Consider the following 16,755-nt stretch of genomic DNA (forward strand, 5'->3'; position numbering starts at 1 on the left):
TGGGGCCACGCGATATCGAGTTTGAGGCACAATTTGCACCGGAGCGAATGTATTGGGGGCTTTGTCGAGTAGCATGCGTTACGTAAAGCAATACATTGTGATTTGACAATGCGGAATTGATTAAGTCAATTTGACTGTTATTTCAAGCTGACTGTTACAGTCAAATTAGATTCGATTTATCAGAAGATTCGTCATGGACAACTTGGAAAAGCAACTGATCTGTCCAATATGCCTGGAAATATTTACGAAGCCTGTGGTCATTCTACCATGTCAGCACAACCTATGTCGGAAGTGTGCCAATGATATATTCCAGGTACATTTCTTTAATCACATGCCCAGCTCTTAAGATGTCTGGAGCAAGTATGCTGATTTCAGGTTTGGAATTGAGAACCCACTTCACTTGATATACTGCCTTGGCCTACACAGGCTATCTATTTAGAGTTGTTATGATGATTGAGCAAGCATTTCAGTCTCCATCAGTAACTGTATGTCTACATTTTACCATGTTACCATACTGTTGCCTAGCTACCAGCAAAATCCTGTATATTTATACTTTGATATATTTTTGATTACTTTTCATTCTGCTGATGATGTCAAGGCCTCCAACCCCTATCTTCCAACCAGAGGAGGGTCGGTAACTTCCGGTGGCCGCTTCCGATGCCCCTCCTGTAGGCATGAGGTAGTGCTTGACCGGCATGGTGTTTATGGGCTCCAGAGAAACCTGCTGGTGGAAAATATCATTGACATGTTCAAACAGGAGTCCACCAGGTGAGGCTAACTGAAAGGAATCTCACCTTTCAGTACGGGTGTGCTCTACCTAGAACTAGGGACAGAGGCTCCAAGGTCAAAGGTAGCCTCACAGTCAAACAACTCATGAACACTGTTCAGAGATTTCTTCCGGTGTCCTCCGCTCTTTATGCCAGGTTTAAATACTGTCCGATATGAAAAAGACTATCTAAAGAACATGCAGGTCTTCAAATAGGCTTGTATAGGACTTGACAAGTGACCCGGTATGTGACGTCTTTTAACCATATGGTCTCTGTCCCGTAGCAGAAACACTAACAGCTGTCAGTATTTGGTGAAGGAGAGCACATCACTATATTGAAAGAAACCCTCCCTAAAAACAATTTTAGTATTCTTTGGGAGTGCCATCTTGTCTTTGATCTGTGGATTTGCAAGCAATTTTCACTCATGAAAATGCAGGAGTTGAACACGGTGCTTTTAAGAATAGTGAACTCCCCTTAGGCCATGTAATCTAGCTCTGCACTGTCCTGTCACCCGACATCACGCTCTGAGCTTCAGACTTAATTTATGAGTCAAAGCTCTCTTCCGCTTGGAAGGAAGATGAGAGAGATAGGGGAAGGTTGGGGGTGTGGACCGGCTGTGTTTGTGCGGGCACTTACTTACTTTCATGTCTCTTGTCGTGTAGACAGGGAGCAGTGAAACAGTGGTGCCTAAGTGAACATAGAGGGGTGATGTAGCTGGAGCTGGTAGGAGATGATGCTACAAGTAATACTCTGCATACAGATGTAGCTACAATTCTACATTTACATACAGACGCTGTTATCCAGAGCAAGTAGGGTGAAGTGCCTTGCCCAAGGACACAACATCATTTGGCACGGCGGGGAATTGATCCGGCAACCTTCTGATTACTTGCCCGACTCCCTCACCGCTCAGCCATCTGACTCCCTTTAACGATGCAGAGCTCGTGTCTGGAGCGGTTGTACAGCCACAGGGCAAGACTGTATGGCACTACTTCACGACACTTCCACCCATGCGCTACATTCAGGATGTGACATTGCCTGGTTTAACCTTATGACGTCATGATGGGGCCTGCTTGCTAGTCCATTAAGATCAGGTTTGTCACTTCTTCCTCGTCTGCAGTAAGCATCATTCTCAAACAGTGTCAACAATCATTTTGTCAAACAGTGACAAAACTTCTGCACAAGTCACAGCATAGATATCTGCATCCCTTTGGAAGGATTAGGTCATTTACAACATGGTTGGCGTTTTCCCCCAGTTCTTCATAGTAGGTATTTCATTATATTTCTCTAAACAGTTTTGCTGAACAAATCTGAAAGACACAATCAAGCATGCTAGTGTGAATAATTTACAAAAATGCCACACAAGTATTGTCAATCTCCACCTATCCACCTCAATGTAGGATTTACCAAACAGAAAACAGAAGCAATGTACTTCTAAAAGCCCCCCGTTCAAACGCACGTTCTGTTTCCCCTGGTGCAGCAGCAGCAGCAAGCCCACCACGGAGAGACAGGAGGAGCAGCCCATGTGTGAGGTCCACAAGGAGGAGAAGATCAACATCTACTGTGTGACCCACGGCGTCCCCACCTGCTCCATGTGCAAGGTGTTTGGAGCTCACAAAGACTGCGAGGTGGCTCCTCTCACCAGCATCTACCAGACCCAGAAGGTGAGTCCCACTGTTACTGTGGACGGAGCTGCTGAGCTGTGCTCCGATTGAGCAATCAGGGAGAGGACGTTTGCTGCTGTCCTGTCACATGTCCCGTGGATGCTTCCTGTATGGATGTATTGGCTCATGGCCAGGGACTTCCTGCCAGGGCCAGGGACTTCCTGCCAGTTTTCAGTTGGTGTGTCTGTTACTGTAGACGTTTTGTGCGTTCCCGAGTGCATCTGTTCATCCCTGTCCATTATCAAACTGTGTGTGTGTGTGTGTGTGGCCCCCAGACAGAGCTGTCAGACGGCGTAGCGATGATGGTGGGGAACAATGACAGGATCCAGGGAATCATCAGTCAGTTAGAGGAGACCTGCCGGACCATAGAGGTGAGAATCCCAGTGGTGGAGAGAGCCTGGCCCCTCACTCACACAGCAAGCAGTCACACACACACACACACAACTGAAACGCATTGCATGATTGATTCTCTTCCCCTCCTCTTTTTCTTTCTGTTTTCTTTGAACTTTTTCTATGCTCTTAAGCTCCTCTGTCTGCGCCACACACGCACATAAATGATGATTTGAGAAGCAAAGTGGGTTTCACAAACAAAGAGGATTCATTAAATGAACTCCCACACGCAATCGCACGCACACACTTTTTACAGTGAGATTGATAGTCACATTTCATCTCCTCGCTCAATAGGAACCAAGGAGCTAATTGATGCGAAGAGAGCAGACACTCATCCGTGGTACACACACTACAAGTGATGAGGCTCCTTCAGCACTGTGTGCAGCACAGGATGCTGGAGCGGGTCCAGCCCTCTCTCCCTCTGTCCCCTACCGTGGTGTCACTTCTGACTGCCATGCTGCTTGAACTGCACTGCCCTCTCTGCATACCAGCCTGAAGAGCATAGTGCCCCTGGACCCCCACCAATATCCTGAATAACTTCTTATCTTGCTTTAGATTGTGAATTGGGAGAAGGCTGAATAGTGGTTTTGAGTGTGTGTGTGTGTGTGTGTGTGTGTCTAGGAGAATGGTAGGAGGCAGAAGTCCCAGGTGTGCGAGAGATTCGACCAGCTGTACACCCTCTTGGAGGAGAAGAAGAGAGAGATGAGTGGGAAGGTCACGGGCGAGCAGGAGGAGAAGCTCAACTACATCCGCGGTCTGACCAGGAAGTATGGCGACCACCTGGAGGAGTGCTGTAAGGTTGTGGAGACAGGCATCCAGACTATGGAGGAGCCTGAGATGGCAGTGTTTCTACAGGTGACACAGACAGATGATCTGAGAGCTGTGTTGGAATTAGGTGGGGAGCTAGGGGGGTTCCAGAACCCCCATAAGATTTAGGTGACCCCTAAGACAAACACTGGACATTTTAACCCTTGTGCTGCCTTCGGGTCACATGACCAAAAGGTTCATAATGAACCATCGTTGTGTTTACCCAATTTTACCCAATACAAAAGCAAATAAAAATAATTTTCTTTTCACCTTCGCAATGTGGGGGGTCTGAGACAGCCCAACGGTTAAAAGAAAATGTTTCATTTTATTTTTGTATGCGGTAAAGTTGTTTCAAACGAAGGTGGGTCACAATGACTGATGGGTCAGAATGACCCGAAGAGAACACAAGGGTTAAACATCTCAAACATTTTAAACTGGAGGTTTTTTGCTATTGGTGTCACCCCACCCTGCATCCACCATAGGGAACGATCTAGACTGGCACACTGCCTTAGAGGATACATATTCCACCATTTTCTTTTTATATATATTTTTTTTTTTGCAGTGAATAAATGGTTAATAAATCACCTTCTTTTTGGTGTTTTACAGACAGCCAAACCTCTTCTCAAAAAGTGAGTCCTGGATGCTTGTGATTTGCAAAGATGGATTCAAAGATACTGTAAAAGTACAACCTAATGTATTTCCAAGGAATAATTTGCCTCTTGTCCTTTTGTTAGGATTGGGGAAGTGTCAAGTACATCTCACCTGGACAAGGTGGAGCGTGGCTATGACAACATGGATCATTACAGAGTCAACTTCAAGAAGGAGGAACTGGCTATACAAAATATTGACTTCATAGGAGGTAGGGATTAGACAGGATGACATGTAGATTCTGATGATTTCATCAGAACATTCTGCTCCTGTGGGAGTTCACCGAATCACACAACATTCAGCAACCAATGGTAGTGTTATGTTAACTGATGTTTGATGTGGTTTGCTAATATTGCAAACCCGACGTTGTGAGATATTCAATCCAGTTAGCATCAAACTCTCCGAAAATAACTATAGCTTTGCATAACCATTTGTGCCTGTAACAATCTCCATTGCAGAAAGTATACAAACAAAGTATAGCCCATGGCAAACAATTGTAATATTAGATTACATTCAAAATAAAAACCTGGGAATTATGTTGGCCTGCTATTAATTTGTCCTCTGTAAAGAACACTCTTTCAAAGAACTTCTAAATTGTTCCAATTAACCATTTTTATGAGAGTACTCCTAGACAATAGCACAATTTTTGCACAATGTAGCCATTTATGACACTAGTTGTTATTGTTTAGCTCTCTTACTGCCCACTTGTTTTCCTGCAGATGATGATGAAGATGATGAAGAGGCTGTGGATGAAGGAGAGGAAGGTGCCAATGCTGGATTGGGGACCCAGGCCGCACTTCTGGTCACCTCCCCACAGAGTCCTTCCAGGAGTGCTGCCCCGCCCTAGCCGCCTGCCGTGCACCCAGGCGGAGCTAAACCCACCTAGGAGGATGTATACCTGTAGCCTCTGATCTGAGTTCAGTTCTGAGGTGATTTTCTTTGGGGGATCAACACAGGTGAATATCTTTGGTCTCCCTCCTCAGCGCTGGGGGGGGTGATACGAGCCTGCGGTCATCTTCTACCTGGATCAGAGAGTGAACATGGGGAGAGACAGGAATGTCTGGACAGAAGTTTTCCTGGGTCTCACTTAAATGAGTCTGATTAGGTGGAACAGGGATGGACTAGATTGTTTACCCAATAGCATTTCTCAATTGCAACCATTAACCTGGTCAACGTATGGAGTACTTATTTGGGGTAATTAAAGCATGTGTGAATCATTCATTACCCACTTTTGTTTTTCTTTTCGATCCTTTATAGAGGACTAAAGTTTTTTCTCCTAAATGTTTTTCCGCCTAAATGTTTTTCTTTGAACCAAACACAGCAAATTGGGTATTTCTTCCTAGATTTTTATTTCAGGGCTTCACCTACGCAGGCAGTACTGTTGTGTGTCTTTCCATGTTTTTTGATGTAGTCGGCATGCCGCCGTCTTCCACATCTCTAGAGAATGATTGAACTAGAGCTTTTCAACTTGCTCCACATCCTCAGCTGTGTCGTGTGATTTTGTAATGAAAGCTGATCAGATCATACAAGTCATTAGGATAGAACAAATAATTATTCTAACGTGTGAAGACAGATAGTTGACGTCACCCCCACCGTTCTAATTAACGCGGGAACCAGGAAGTGTCTCTTAACACAGAAATGTACCATATATTTTATGTTTTCAAATTGAAACAATAATCCTTCCTCCATTGACACCCCCTCTACCTTCAGGTCTTGTACTTGTTATCAAAACCATTTTTGAGGTCATTAGGCTGACATGAAGTCATTTCCTGTGGGCTCCAGTCCCCTTTATCCATGACTTACTCCTTCCCTTCCGTCTCTTCTTCTTGGCTGACAGTGGACAGGCCTATTTCACATGTCTCAGTGCCTAAGCTGAGATAACAATGTGAGTGGGACTGTGTAATAATTCTCTTCTCCTTCCAGACCAGCGGAGGGTGTCTGTGTGTGTGTGTGTGTGTGTGTGTGTCTGTGTGTGTGTGCGTGAGATGGATCCTGCTTGTGGGGCCTCATTACACTTCACACACACTGGACACACACACACAAAGAATCAGACGACTAAAGATTGTTTAGATGCCCAGGCTATTCTGTGTTATGATACATGATGTGAAAACGCGTTGTCCCACTCTTCTCACGTACTGCGATGTATGCCAGCTCATCTCCTCAAAAGCTGTTTCTAATTCATTTGACACCCGCTTCGCAAGAAACAAAACCGTGTTGAATGAAATGTTTGTTTAATAATCTGCTCTCTGGGCTGGATGGCAGTCTGCCTCTTACCATAGGTTATACTTCAGCTACCCTCCTGAGCTTACAACATGCAGTCTTCTTGATGTCACACTGAAGGTGACTTGGCTGGCAACAACTGGATGCAGGCTCCTATCCAATCACTTGAGAGCAGCTTTCAATGCCTGCACAATGTTGTGTCCAGGCTGTAATAAGCTCTCTGTGGCTGTCAGGTTGAACTGTGTGTGATGACTCACTCACACACACACACCCACACACAGACTGTGCACTTGTTTTGTTTGGTTTATCCTGACTGCAAGGGTCAAGGATCGAGACACAAACACACTTTATCTCTGTTCCTTTTGGCAGACTGTCTCATTCAGTGAATGCCAGTGTAATTAGGTCTACTCTCATGGATCTAGTTCTTTGAAACATAATGGCTGATGTTTACTTGAGTAACTATTTAAGGATTGTAAGTGACTTTTATTCCCCAGGTCACATTATGCCTTATTGTTGTACAACATTTACACTGATTTTAGAATATGTTAAGAAGTGTTGTGGTAATAATGACTTGCAAAATTAATTGAATAACAATTATATTCAATTGTATAGGCCTACATACTTAAAATTTAAGTTGGGTAATGGTTGATTTCACCATATTCCTGTGGTGGAGCAGTTGCATTTTAAATAATCAATTAACAAAAGACAGAACAGTAATGCTACGTTTTTGCAAAAACTATATTTCAGAGATTCGATAAGCAATTAGGTCCCTTTGTGAAATCCTTACAGTTTAGCTCAACATTATAAAATCAAATGTATGGCTATGCTTTGTGTTCGACCTGTGTGTTTAATAATATCCACAAAGAAGTGTAAAACTTGCTTTTCAGATTTTATTGAAAAATATAAATATAAGACATTCTCTTGCACAACAAAAAATTACTGGTTGCTCATAAGTTTATTAACAAACTTAAATAACATATAGTACAATGGAACTCAATTTCAGATAAAGTATCAATTTCTAAATGCGTTACTAAGAATATCATTCCTATAGCCTATAATCAACCCAAAATATTTCCTTTTAACAGTGAAAGAATGGTGTATGCTACAGTTTTGAACACTTACACAAGAATAGAAATTGATAGTTTTTCTTTGCATGATACAATCTGATTAGACTACAAGCCCATTTACTCTCCGTCAATTTAAGTTAAAGCTATAAAATAAATACTTTTAGAACAATGATGTAAAAGCAGCACTATGGTACAGAATATCATGTTTGTGCTAAATGTAAAAAAAAATCTTTGGTGGATGAAATGGGGATTATTTATTTTCCGAAGATCTCCATCATTTTTCTGTTGTTATGCGCTTGTTGGGCTAACTGTTCGGCTCTGGACATCTCCATCATCTCTCGGAGCAGGTGGAACGTCAGATCCAGCGATATCGGCGGGTCCTCGGATCTTCTCTCCCTCTCCATCGAGTCGTCGAGTTGGTTTGCTAAACCGCTGATGGGCCGGTTGATGTTCCCAACTTTGCCTTGTAGAAGACGCTGCGTCAGTTGGAGTTGTAAGGCTCTGTTGTAGATTGCCGGTGATCCCTCGGAGAACATTTTCGACGCGGTCCCAGCTGAGTTTGGGCTCCTGTTTCCCATCCGGATGAAGTATTCCTCTCCTACACGCGCTAGGATGGGAAGAGATTGATGCTGAGGGTCGGTCTGCGGCGCCAGCGCGCGCTGGATAGCGCCAAGGCTTTCAACAGCCCTACATTCATAGCGTGGTAAGAAGGCAACGAGCAGAACCACGGTGGTGACAAATAAATTGAGCTTCATGTCAGGGGATCAACAGGAATCTGAGAAAGAAAAGAGTGAATTAACTTCACCTTTTGTCGCCATTACTATAATTACTGTAAAGTTATCAATTTTCAAAATGCGCACCCGGGCATTTTCACATAGATATTGGCCATTCCATGCATAGAAGCATTTTGATATGGCGAAGTTGCATGAAACACTGTAATACATTTAATCAAAAGTTTCAATGAGAACTAATAGCTCCATGGTCAGACAAGAAATGTAGCCTACTAGAATAACAGACTAAATCTTAGGTCTATGTAAAGTAATCCATTTAAGGGTCCATAAATCCAGGGTTTGGTGAAACGTCCACAAAAGCAAATCGACATAATGGCCACTTATGCTCTATGCCAGGAGAGAGAACATAGCCATCAAGTTATTGTAATGCAAAAAGGTATGAACATCTCTTATGACACCTGTCTGCACAATAAATACAAGTATATATAAAGCGCGACGGGACTGAAGCAAGTAAAACTAGTCTCACCTTAAACCGTTATTCTTTTGCCAATAGAAGGTTTCAGTTGAGATGTCTCCCTCTTCCAGTGTAGTATCAAGAAATTAGTCTAAGCAGTTCTTGAAAGAATGGACTTATATAGCCAAGACCTGCTACAAGTGTCACGCTCTGAGCTCAGAGATTGCGTCTGCGCAAAGTTGCATGGGTGTAACTTGAATGAACGAATCTGAGAAAGTCTAGAGTAGTTTGGATGGGATGAGTCATAAAGGTGGCGATGTGTGTGTGATTGCGCGCGCTTCCCTGCGTGCGTGCGTGCGTGCGTGTGTGCATATGTATTCTGAATATAGCCTCTTGCAAAGACACTTGACAGGGAGTTTGGCCTTGCAGCACATTTCCATTGCATTCCTGTTTGAAAGTGAGGAGACAGACAAGTTATGATTATCATCACTACCATGCACCAGTTCATTGATCGAATGCTTGTCAGATATTCGTCCATAAAAGACACAGTTTGCAGTCAAATTCAATCACTTACATCATTCAGTAAAAATTGGAATGAGTCGATATTGTTGATCGTGAATTAAGATGTACAGGTACAACATATTATCTCTCAGAATACATCCTACATTAACATAATTCTCAAGTTTAATCAGCACAGATAGTTCCCCCTCACACCCATATTTCTGTCTCAAACCTAAATATGGCAGATGGGACCCAAAATACAGGTGTTTCTGTATCTTGAACATGATTAGAGTCAGAGTTTGGAAAACCTTCTCTCTGGTCTTCCTAACTGTCCTGTCGTACAACTCCAGGGATGCACTTCACAACAGTCGAAGCAAGATACATTCATCGGATCTGCTCGTGGCTTCCAGTGATTCATTATTGCTGGCTGAGTTGCTGCACAGACGTACGTCACTAACCCTGTCATTGACGTCCTCCCCCTGCCCCTGTAGACAGACAGGCCTGGGCCACGCCACCATGATGGAGCCCTTGATTCCAGCAACACACCACCATCAGAATCCCAAACAGTCTGAGTCAGATTTTTTTGATTCAGGTCTCTCTCTTTCACTCTTTGCTCCAGTCTTTCTCTCTCTGTGTCGATGTGTGAAAAGTTCTCCCAATTTTATCTTTCTGTTTCGGTTCATCTTTCCAGTTATCTCACTCTTTTTAAAATCCATTCAGAAAATAGTTTTCCGTTTCACGGTTTGAGCCCAGAAGTCGATGTGTCAAGTCAACTTTGTCTAGTTTTTCAAAAAACTGCGATGGTTTTTTCCCCTGACTGAAACTGATTGTGGTATAAAAAGGCAGAGGAAATCATATTTCAAACTCCTGTACTCTTGGAGAACCTAAAGAGATCATATTGTCAGGTGATTCAAAAAGGGGGATCCTTCCCAAGAATAGCCTAATGCTATTAAATGTAATAACAACATCCATCTTTTGGACTGAGGCAATTTGGAGTACCTATGGAGTGGGAGAGTATGGAAGAACAGGGGATTTTAAACAGCCTGTCTTATTATCATCATGATTTTGTTGTTGCTGCTGTCCTTAAAATATGGTGTATACAGTCCAGGTTTTAATTCGTTTTATCAGCACATTCGTTTAAAATCTGTCACATGTGTTCCAGCCCTGCCAGTGCTGCGCATGTAGAAGTCCTTCCATATGGGCTCCCCTTCCTCTCCTATCTCCTTCAGGGGAGGTGTCAGGTCCCATCATGAGAAGCACATGCTCTCCGCCACGAATAGAACACACCAGCAGATGAAGGAACCACAGCTCCTGGTCATCAATGTCACCTCATTTTCAAATCACTGTCCCTAAACTGATCACTCAGAGAGGAGCTTGCCCGCAGTGTGATGCAACAGTGGAACAGCTCCAGGCCCATATTATAGAATCACTCCAGCTCCTTTTTTTTTGTGTAATTAGAAGTTTGCGCCACATAATGGACTGTGATTGTGAGATAGACACTGACCAGGAATAGTTATCTCAGACAGCATCAGCTGCAGCGTTACGACAAAGACAGAATGTCGTCTTACCCTTTCAAGTGAAAAGAAGGAAAGCAGAGGAAAAGTAAATGATGGTACTTCAAAAACATAAAAACGATCCATGCCAACAGATGACACGTGTTCTTTAATTGCTCTTTCTCCTAATCGCAACATGGCACTTTGAGGTGGTATAAGCTCATGCTTTCTCTGTACACTTTGTGTAGAGCTTCCAGGTTCTTCACTGGGTTGACCCCTGTTGGCCCTGTGTATCCAGCCACACACACACACAGAGTTTTCCCAATTATTCTCCAGGGGTTGTTTTCAGCTTTGATTACCCCATCTCCATATACAAGGTGTCTGTGGCCTTATAAATGAGTGTTAACAGGGTCTGGTCGACTCCACAGCACATTGGATGGGCCAAGGGACAAAACCCCGACCTTAGAAGCATAACCTCGTATCTCCCTGCACGACGGCAGGACCAGCCGAAGGACCTGGTAAAATGAGGGCTGTTATTGGGTTGAGAGTGCATTTGAATACATTGTTCCATGTTAACAAGCTGTTACAAGCAGGGACAAAGCAGAGGATGATTGTGACATCACCCACTTTGAGAGAACAGTTCAAACACATTTAGTTTTCCGACCCTAGAATGACGTTTCACCCTCATTCTATATCATGTTTAAATAAACGTAGTAAAGGATTTTAACCAAAGTCAAACAGTGTATGCACACCAGATAATCTAAGACCAGAAGGGCACTGCATTACCTGGGATCTATTGAACATACACCTTATCCACAGCCCAAAATAAGCATTATTTATCAAACATTTGACCACAGATTTGAGAAAATACCCGTTTTTGATTAACCATACATAGAGCTTACATTCTGTATTCCACCGATGAGGTTCTGTCCCTAGACTGCCCTCTATTCTCCTATGTTTTAGAAATAAAATGTATTTCCAGTTTGTTTATATTGTTATGATGGGAGAATATAAAGGAAATCTTAGATCTACTTTTGGAAACCAGGATCAGCATGGATCAGATGTCTTCTCAGTTCTGCTTTCCCCCGTCTAGGGACTGCTGATCACCATAATGTAATGAGAGGGATAAAAGCAAAACTCAAGTTCAGTGGCAGAAATAATGAACAATTGATATGTGTCTTTAAATGTATGGATTTCTGTTTGTGTGGTGTTTGAGGTACTTTAAATATATTTAACCCGCCAGTGATAGATGTGTGACTCTGTGGGTCTATATACCTCTGACTTTAGTCCCCTTTTTATTTTCTCCAAAACAAAACAAAAACTAGGTCACAATCATTGTAGAAAAATTGTTGCCAGCCAAAACCTTTTACATTATAAAAAGTGACAACAATGATTTATAGGCCTCCATCACCTTCTCAACCGACACACAACGTCAATCTGAGATATTTTGGTCTTATTCTGCTCATGATGTCATATGACCGGAAAACAAAACTGTTTAAGATGTTTTAGATCGAATGTCTTCCGACAGATATAAATCCAGTGTGTTTTTAATTAAAATTTTAATTTTAATTATTAATATAATATTAATAAAATTAATATTTGTTAATTTTTTAAAGTTTGTTTTTCGTTAAATCTGACTTGTTTATTTCTATGTAACAGTATTTTTTTTAAATAAAGGAATGGACATAGCCACCTCATTCAGCTGAGCTGTTTCCACTGTAAGTCTGTTGGCTGGGTCTTAACTAGTGACTTACAGTTGGTCTTCAAGATGTTGACATGTACTGGAACGATAATGCTGATCGGTCTCCTCACTCGCCTGCTTCCCCATCGCGTCTCAGCCAGGGTTTCCAGCATGAGGTTCATTTCTCTTCACCCACAAACTTAACCAACCAAATGTTGCAGAGAATCTGAAACACCTTGAAGTTGTGAACATATAATAGCGTCACTGTTGCATAAAAAAAAATGCTCACGACGCGTGTTGTTCATGTGTGTAGATGGGAGTCAAGGCTGTATGACAGATCATCGTGTTCGAGTTTCACATGCTGTCAATGACTTATCTTCAGCCAGCTGGGGCCTTTATGTCAGCTATATATGTCACAGTAGCTATGTTAGTATACCCATCGATGAATGGGCTGATTCACTGGAGTGTAAAGCTACTTCAACAACACTCTCATGGAGGTGGTCATCGTCATAGGGACGGCCATCTACAGATGCAGGATCAGCATCTCGCTTCCTTGTTCCTCTAAACTATAAGTGCCTAAATAGACTAAACTGATGCCAGATCAGTGAGGTTCATATGCCGCAAATAGTTTTTGTTCATGGGTCAGTGATGATTACGTAAGTATCAGGATGGGAGCAGCTCAGGGGTCATCAAAGTGACGTGAGGTCCAAGTCCAGGAACACAAGACTAACAGGAATACTTCCTGTCCCCTTTGCTTACAGACCATTTGAATAATCCCTATCATGCTTTGCAGAAGATTGCTGTGAATATTTGTCCCACGGTGCGTGTAATCTCCCTCACCACATTACACTAGATTCTGGCCAATGAAGATGCATTGAGATGGACTATTTTTTGTTTCTTGGTATTAGGGCCGTGTGCTTTGCTGTTGACCTGACTCTGGAATAGGTCTGTCAAATGATCTTAACACGAATGTCTGTTTGTGTGGAGTTTGAAACTCTACTGTGACTTGTTAATATTGTCCTTATACTTTGGTGAATAATATTTGGAGTCTGTATGTGACTGTCAAATACGTTTGAGTATGTCAAACATAATCACACTCAAAAACAAAGTCAGTTCACGGTCAGTGTTAAAAGTTTTCATCTTTGATGATGTTACACAAGACTACACAGTGTTACTTATATTGTATTCTTAGAATGATGATTCTGATACACTGTGCTGCAGATGTTCCTTTGCTTTCTTCTTGTAAATTAAACAGAATTGATGGCACATTGTTGTTCTTCCTTTTTCAGGCAGATAAAATGTACCCCGGGCAGAATGTGAGATTATCTTGCATCTAAAATCTACAATTTTTAGATGGTCAAGCATTCAAACATCACACACAAAAATAAGATATCTTGCCTCGTAAATGAAATAAGGTTTTACCAAGAACAGTCACGTCATTAGCACAATCAGAACTATGTTATCAAAAAAATCTATAAATATGACTGCCTAGTTACAAATTCCTGACATAAATTTAAGTTCAAACGTCTCAGAAGATCTCCGTACAGGTCTTGATTGAAGCAGCTGATATTTAATTTGATTGAGCCTCTGTGATCTAAAGGGTGTCAGAGCTTGACATCAATCACTTAAATGAGCAAAATAAAACTAATGTAATCACTTGCAGGCACAGATATGAATCTCAAGTGAAAGCCTTGTGTCAGCCCTACCCTGCACTGGACCTGACATCTGAGACAGGAGGAGATGATAGGGAGGATAACATGACGCAAAAGAGATAGAAAGAGAGAGATAGAGAAAGAGGGACACTCTCAACAAGCATCAGCTGCAGTCAATTGTAGATGTCTGGAACAAGAGGTGGCTATGCCTGCCCTGTCGATCCAATTACGTGATTCCAACGGACCCATTTAGGAGCACAATGATGTCAAATTACTCACAAAGAAAGACATGTAGTTCTGTACATGAAGAACCCTACATGCAATTTAACTTGGTGTAGGTCAACAATCGTCTTGATTGTTTATTTGGTATTAAAACGGTATGGTAACAACCAAGCATATTGGTCATAAAAATAACCTGCATGTAGCTTCTTACTAACCCATTACTTTAATTAAAATGAATTGTTATTAATTAACTTTTTTGATATTAAAAAACACTCAAATTAGTGATACCAATTAACACTAATTGCCACAGCATAAAAGCATTGTGTGCAGGTAAGTAATAATGAACACTTTTCCATAATTAGCATTTTGTTTTGGTTACAATGACTCTCACAATATTTTGTTAAGAGCCAGCATAATTTTGTCAGTCAAGTCAAATTGATATGGTGATTAACATGGGACTCACTGTAGTTGCAGATCTCTGTTCTGGCTGAGGAACAGGCGAATGGGCTTGATAAATAATTGCAGCGACTTTTTAATTGTGCCTAGAAGATTCTCAGATGGACAGGCAGCACAGAGCAACTTTTAATGGGATTAGGCTGCAGCTATAACTTTAAGCAACACAACAGCCTGAAAGTGGAGAGTCATTTTATTGTAATTAAAGTATAGTTTTTCAATCCCTCCTAATTGTGTTCAGTTCACTGGGCTGTGTACAGAACGCCCACACAAGGAACACCACCAGGTGATTGGTCAACAGAGGAGGGCTTTCCCCTACCCTTCTTGACCTTCCTCCATTGATGCTGGCATGGATTACATTAGCTACACTTAGGCACACAATTCATTGGATCACACCACCGAACACCTCCTGTCGTATTGTGTGTGTGCATGCGCGTGCGTGACAGTACTCTCAACTGCCCAACTACCATGCATTCATGCCATTTTGTGAGAGTATTGTGATATAACAGCAACAGCAGCCCCAGGGGTAGCATTGTTTTTTTTGGGGGGGGGGGTATTTGACTGGGGTAAGCAATAACTGTCTGCTTTCAAACAGATGAACCATCTCACTATGGGTACATCGCCTTCAGCCAACCTAACGACAACAGGGATCAAGATACTGCCCCGTCACACTCCTGTAATTGTTTGTATGAAGCCAAAAAGGGAACTGGCATCAACTGTCTGTTCCCACTCGTCTGTACGAATGAATCATCAGCTTTTATTTGGGGCTAAATATGTAAATGAGGCCCTGTGGCCATCGCTGTGCATTCTCCCCCCTGCAACTCTCTATTCAGGCGATGAGGAAATGAATCACGTCAATCACAGATAGTGTAAACAACCATAAATGCTGCGGCTTCTGGATTGACAGTTGGACAGAGCATAAATAGACCAGTGAATTAGCACCAACAACAGCCACAGCTTGAATGGTGAAGTGTGTGTCCACAACAGAGAACAGGAGAGGGAATGGATCTTATACTTGTGACCAAAATTGGGAAAAATGCACAAAAATAAATCTGTGTTTAGCGTCTCTGAATATCCTGCCGATTTGGCAGTTCACACCAAACTGTTACTGTGTGTGTGTATGTGTGTATGTTTGTGTCTGCATTTGTGTGTGTGTGTGTGTGTGTGTGTTTGGAATCCAATTAAAGTGAAGGTAAAGCAGAGGCTCAGTGAAGATGACTTCTTTCCTCTTGCCCCAGTTCACCATCACTGCTCCCCAACCACACACAATCCAATTGGGCATCCACTGAGCACTGCCACTGACCCAGCTCTTTATAATTGCAATTTTCTCACAGGGAACCCCTCTCTTAATTTGCTTTCTCTGACTTTCTCTCTCTATCCCTCTATTGATGTGAGTGAAGGCTCATTTCATCCCCATGGTGTGTAGCCCGCAATGGATGGTTTCGAACCCCCGGGTCCAAATCCCAAAACACAGTTTAGCGTGTGGACTTTTACACTGCACATCAGAGAGAACAGCCTTTAGATGGTTCTTCTCATCCCATCTGGGGCATGTAGAAAGCATAGGCCTTGATACACAAAGATGAAATTACAGTCTGGAAAACAGGTTGTCATTAAAACATATGACTAAAAATACCTATGTCTTAAACAAGCCTGCGTAAACCAACCAAGCACAAGCTGTATAGCCTATGTATATGTAGTGTAAAGGTCCATATTGTTCCGTTCAACCAAGTTGTTACATCTTGTACTTCAAGGGTATAGAATCAAACATTAGCACAACAAAGCTAACTTCCTATTGCTAGAGGATCCTCAAAGATGCCTATGTACGGTAGCCAGTGTTATTTATAGAGACCTAGAGTGTCTCTGGGTCTCATAGCAGTTGGGCATCTTTCATGCTTCTGGAATAGACAGTTTGGTAAGTGCAGCCGGCAATTAGTAAATGAGGCGGCAAGTCACACCCGAGGGTTGTGTCGGGGTGCGTGCCGGGCATTAATCACAGAGTAGTATTGAT

The 16,755-nt window shown here is 42.4% G+C and overlaps 2 protein-coding genes across 6 annotated transcripts; one reads left to right on the forward strand and one right to left on the reverse strand.

Moving 5' to 3' along the window:
* Positions 1-35: 35 nt before the first annotated feature.
* On the forward strand, positions 36-5,757 carry trim55b (tripartite motif containing 55b). 5 transcript variants are annotated; one of them, XR_014766324.1, is made up of 8 exons: positions 36-313; positions 599-768; positions 2,245-2,428; positions 2,704-2,799; positions 3,440-3,713; positions 4,232-4,254; positions 4,360-4,484; positions 4,993-5,131. XR_014766324.1 is itself a non-coding variant. In XM_084703211.1 (8 exons), exons 1-8 carry the CDS (start codon positions 194-196, stop codon positions 5,118-5,120), a joined length of 1,080 nt encoding a protein of 359 aa, XP_084559337.1. In that variant the 5' UTR covers positions 46-193; the 3' UTR covers positions 5,121-5,757. The 5 variants fall into 5 exon arrangements, 4 of the variants coding, with proteins under 4 accessions (XP_084559337.1, XP_084559338.1, XP_084559339.1 ...); XM_084703211.1 differs by having other exon boundaries at positions 46-313; positions 3,440-3,673; positions 4,993-5,757; XM_084703212.1 differs by having other exon boundaries at positions 46-313; positions 2,248-2,428; positions 3,440-3,673; positions 4,993-5,757.
* Positions 5,758-7,814: 2,057 nt separating this feature from the next.
* On the reverse strand, positions 7,815-8,315 carry crhb (corticotropin releasing hormone b). Its single transcript, XM_084702861.1, has one exon. It carries the CDS (start codon positions 8,313-8,315, stop codon positions 7,815-7,817), a length of 501 nt encoding a protein of 166 aa, XP_084558987.1.
* Positions 8,316-16,755: the final 8,440 nt, after the last annotated feature.

Source organism: Hypomesus nipponensis, chromosome 8, assembly GCF_054491055.1.
Source record: "Hypomesus nipponensis isolate SF chromosome 8, ASM5449105v1, whole genome shotgun sequence".
Taxonomy (NCBI): Eukaryota; Metazoa; Chordata; class Actinopteri; order Osmeriformes; family Osmeridae; genus Hypomesus; species Hypomesus nipponensis.

What these genes read in the sequence shown, in the direction of transcription:
- trim55b (XM_084703211.1), top strand. Translation starts at nt 194, where the DNA reads ATGGACAACTTGGAAAAGCAACTGATCTGTCCAATATGCCTGGAAATA. An exon ending in TTCAAACAGGAGTCCACCAG is followed by an intron (nt 769 to 2,244) that starts GTGAGGCTAACT and finishes CCCCTGGTGCAG; the next exon opens with CAGCAGCAGCAAGCCCACCA. An exon ending in GCATCTACCAGACCCAGAAG is followed by an intron (nt 2,429 to 2,703) that starts GTGAGTCCCACT and finishes TGTGGCCCCCAG; the next exon opens with ACAGAGCTGTCAGACGGCGT.
- crhb (XM_084702861.1), bottom strand. Translation starts at nt 8,315, where the DNA reads ATGAAGCTCAATTTATTTGTCACCACCGTGGTTCTGCTCGTTGCCTTC.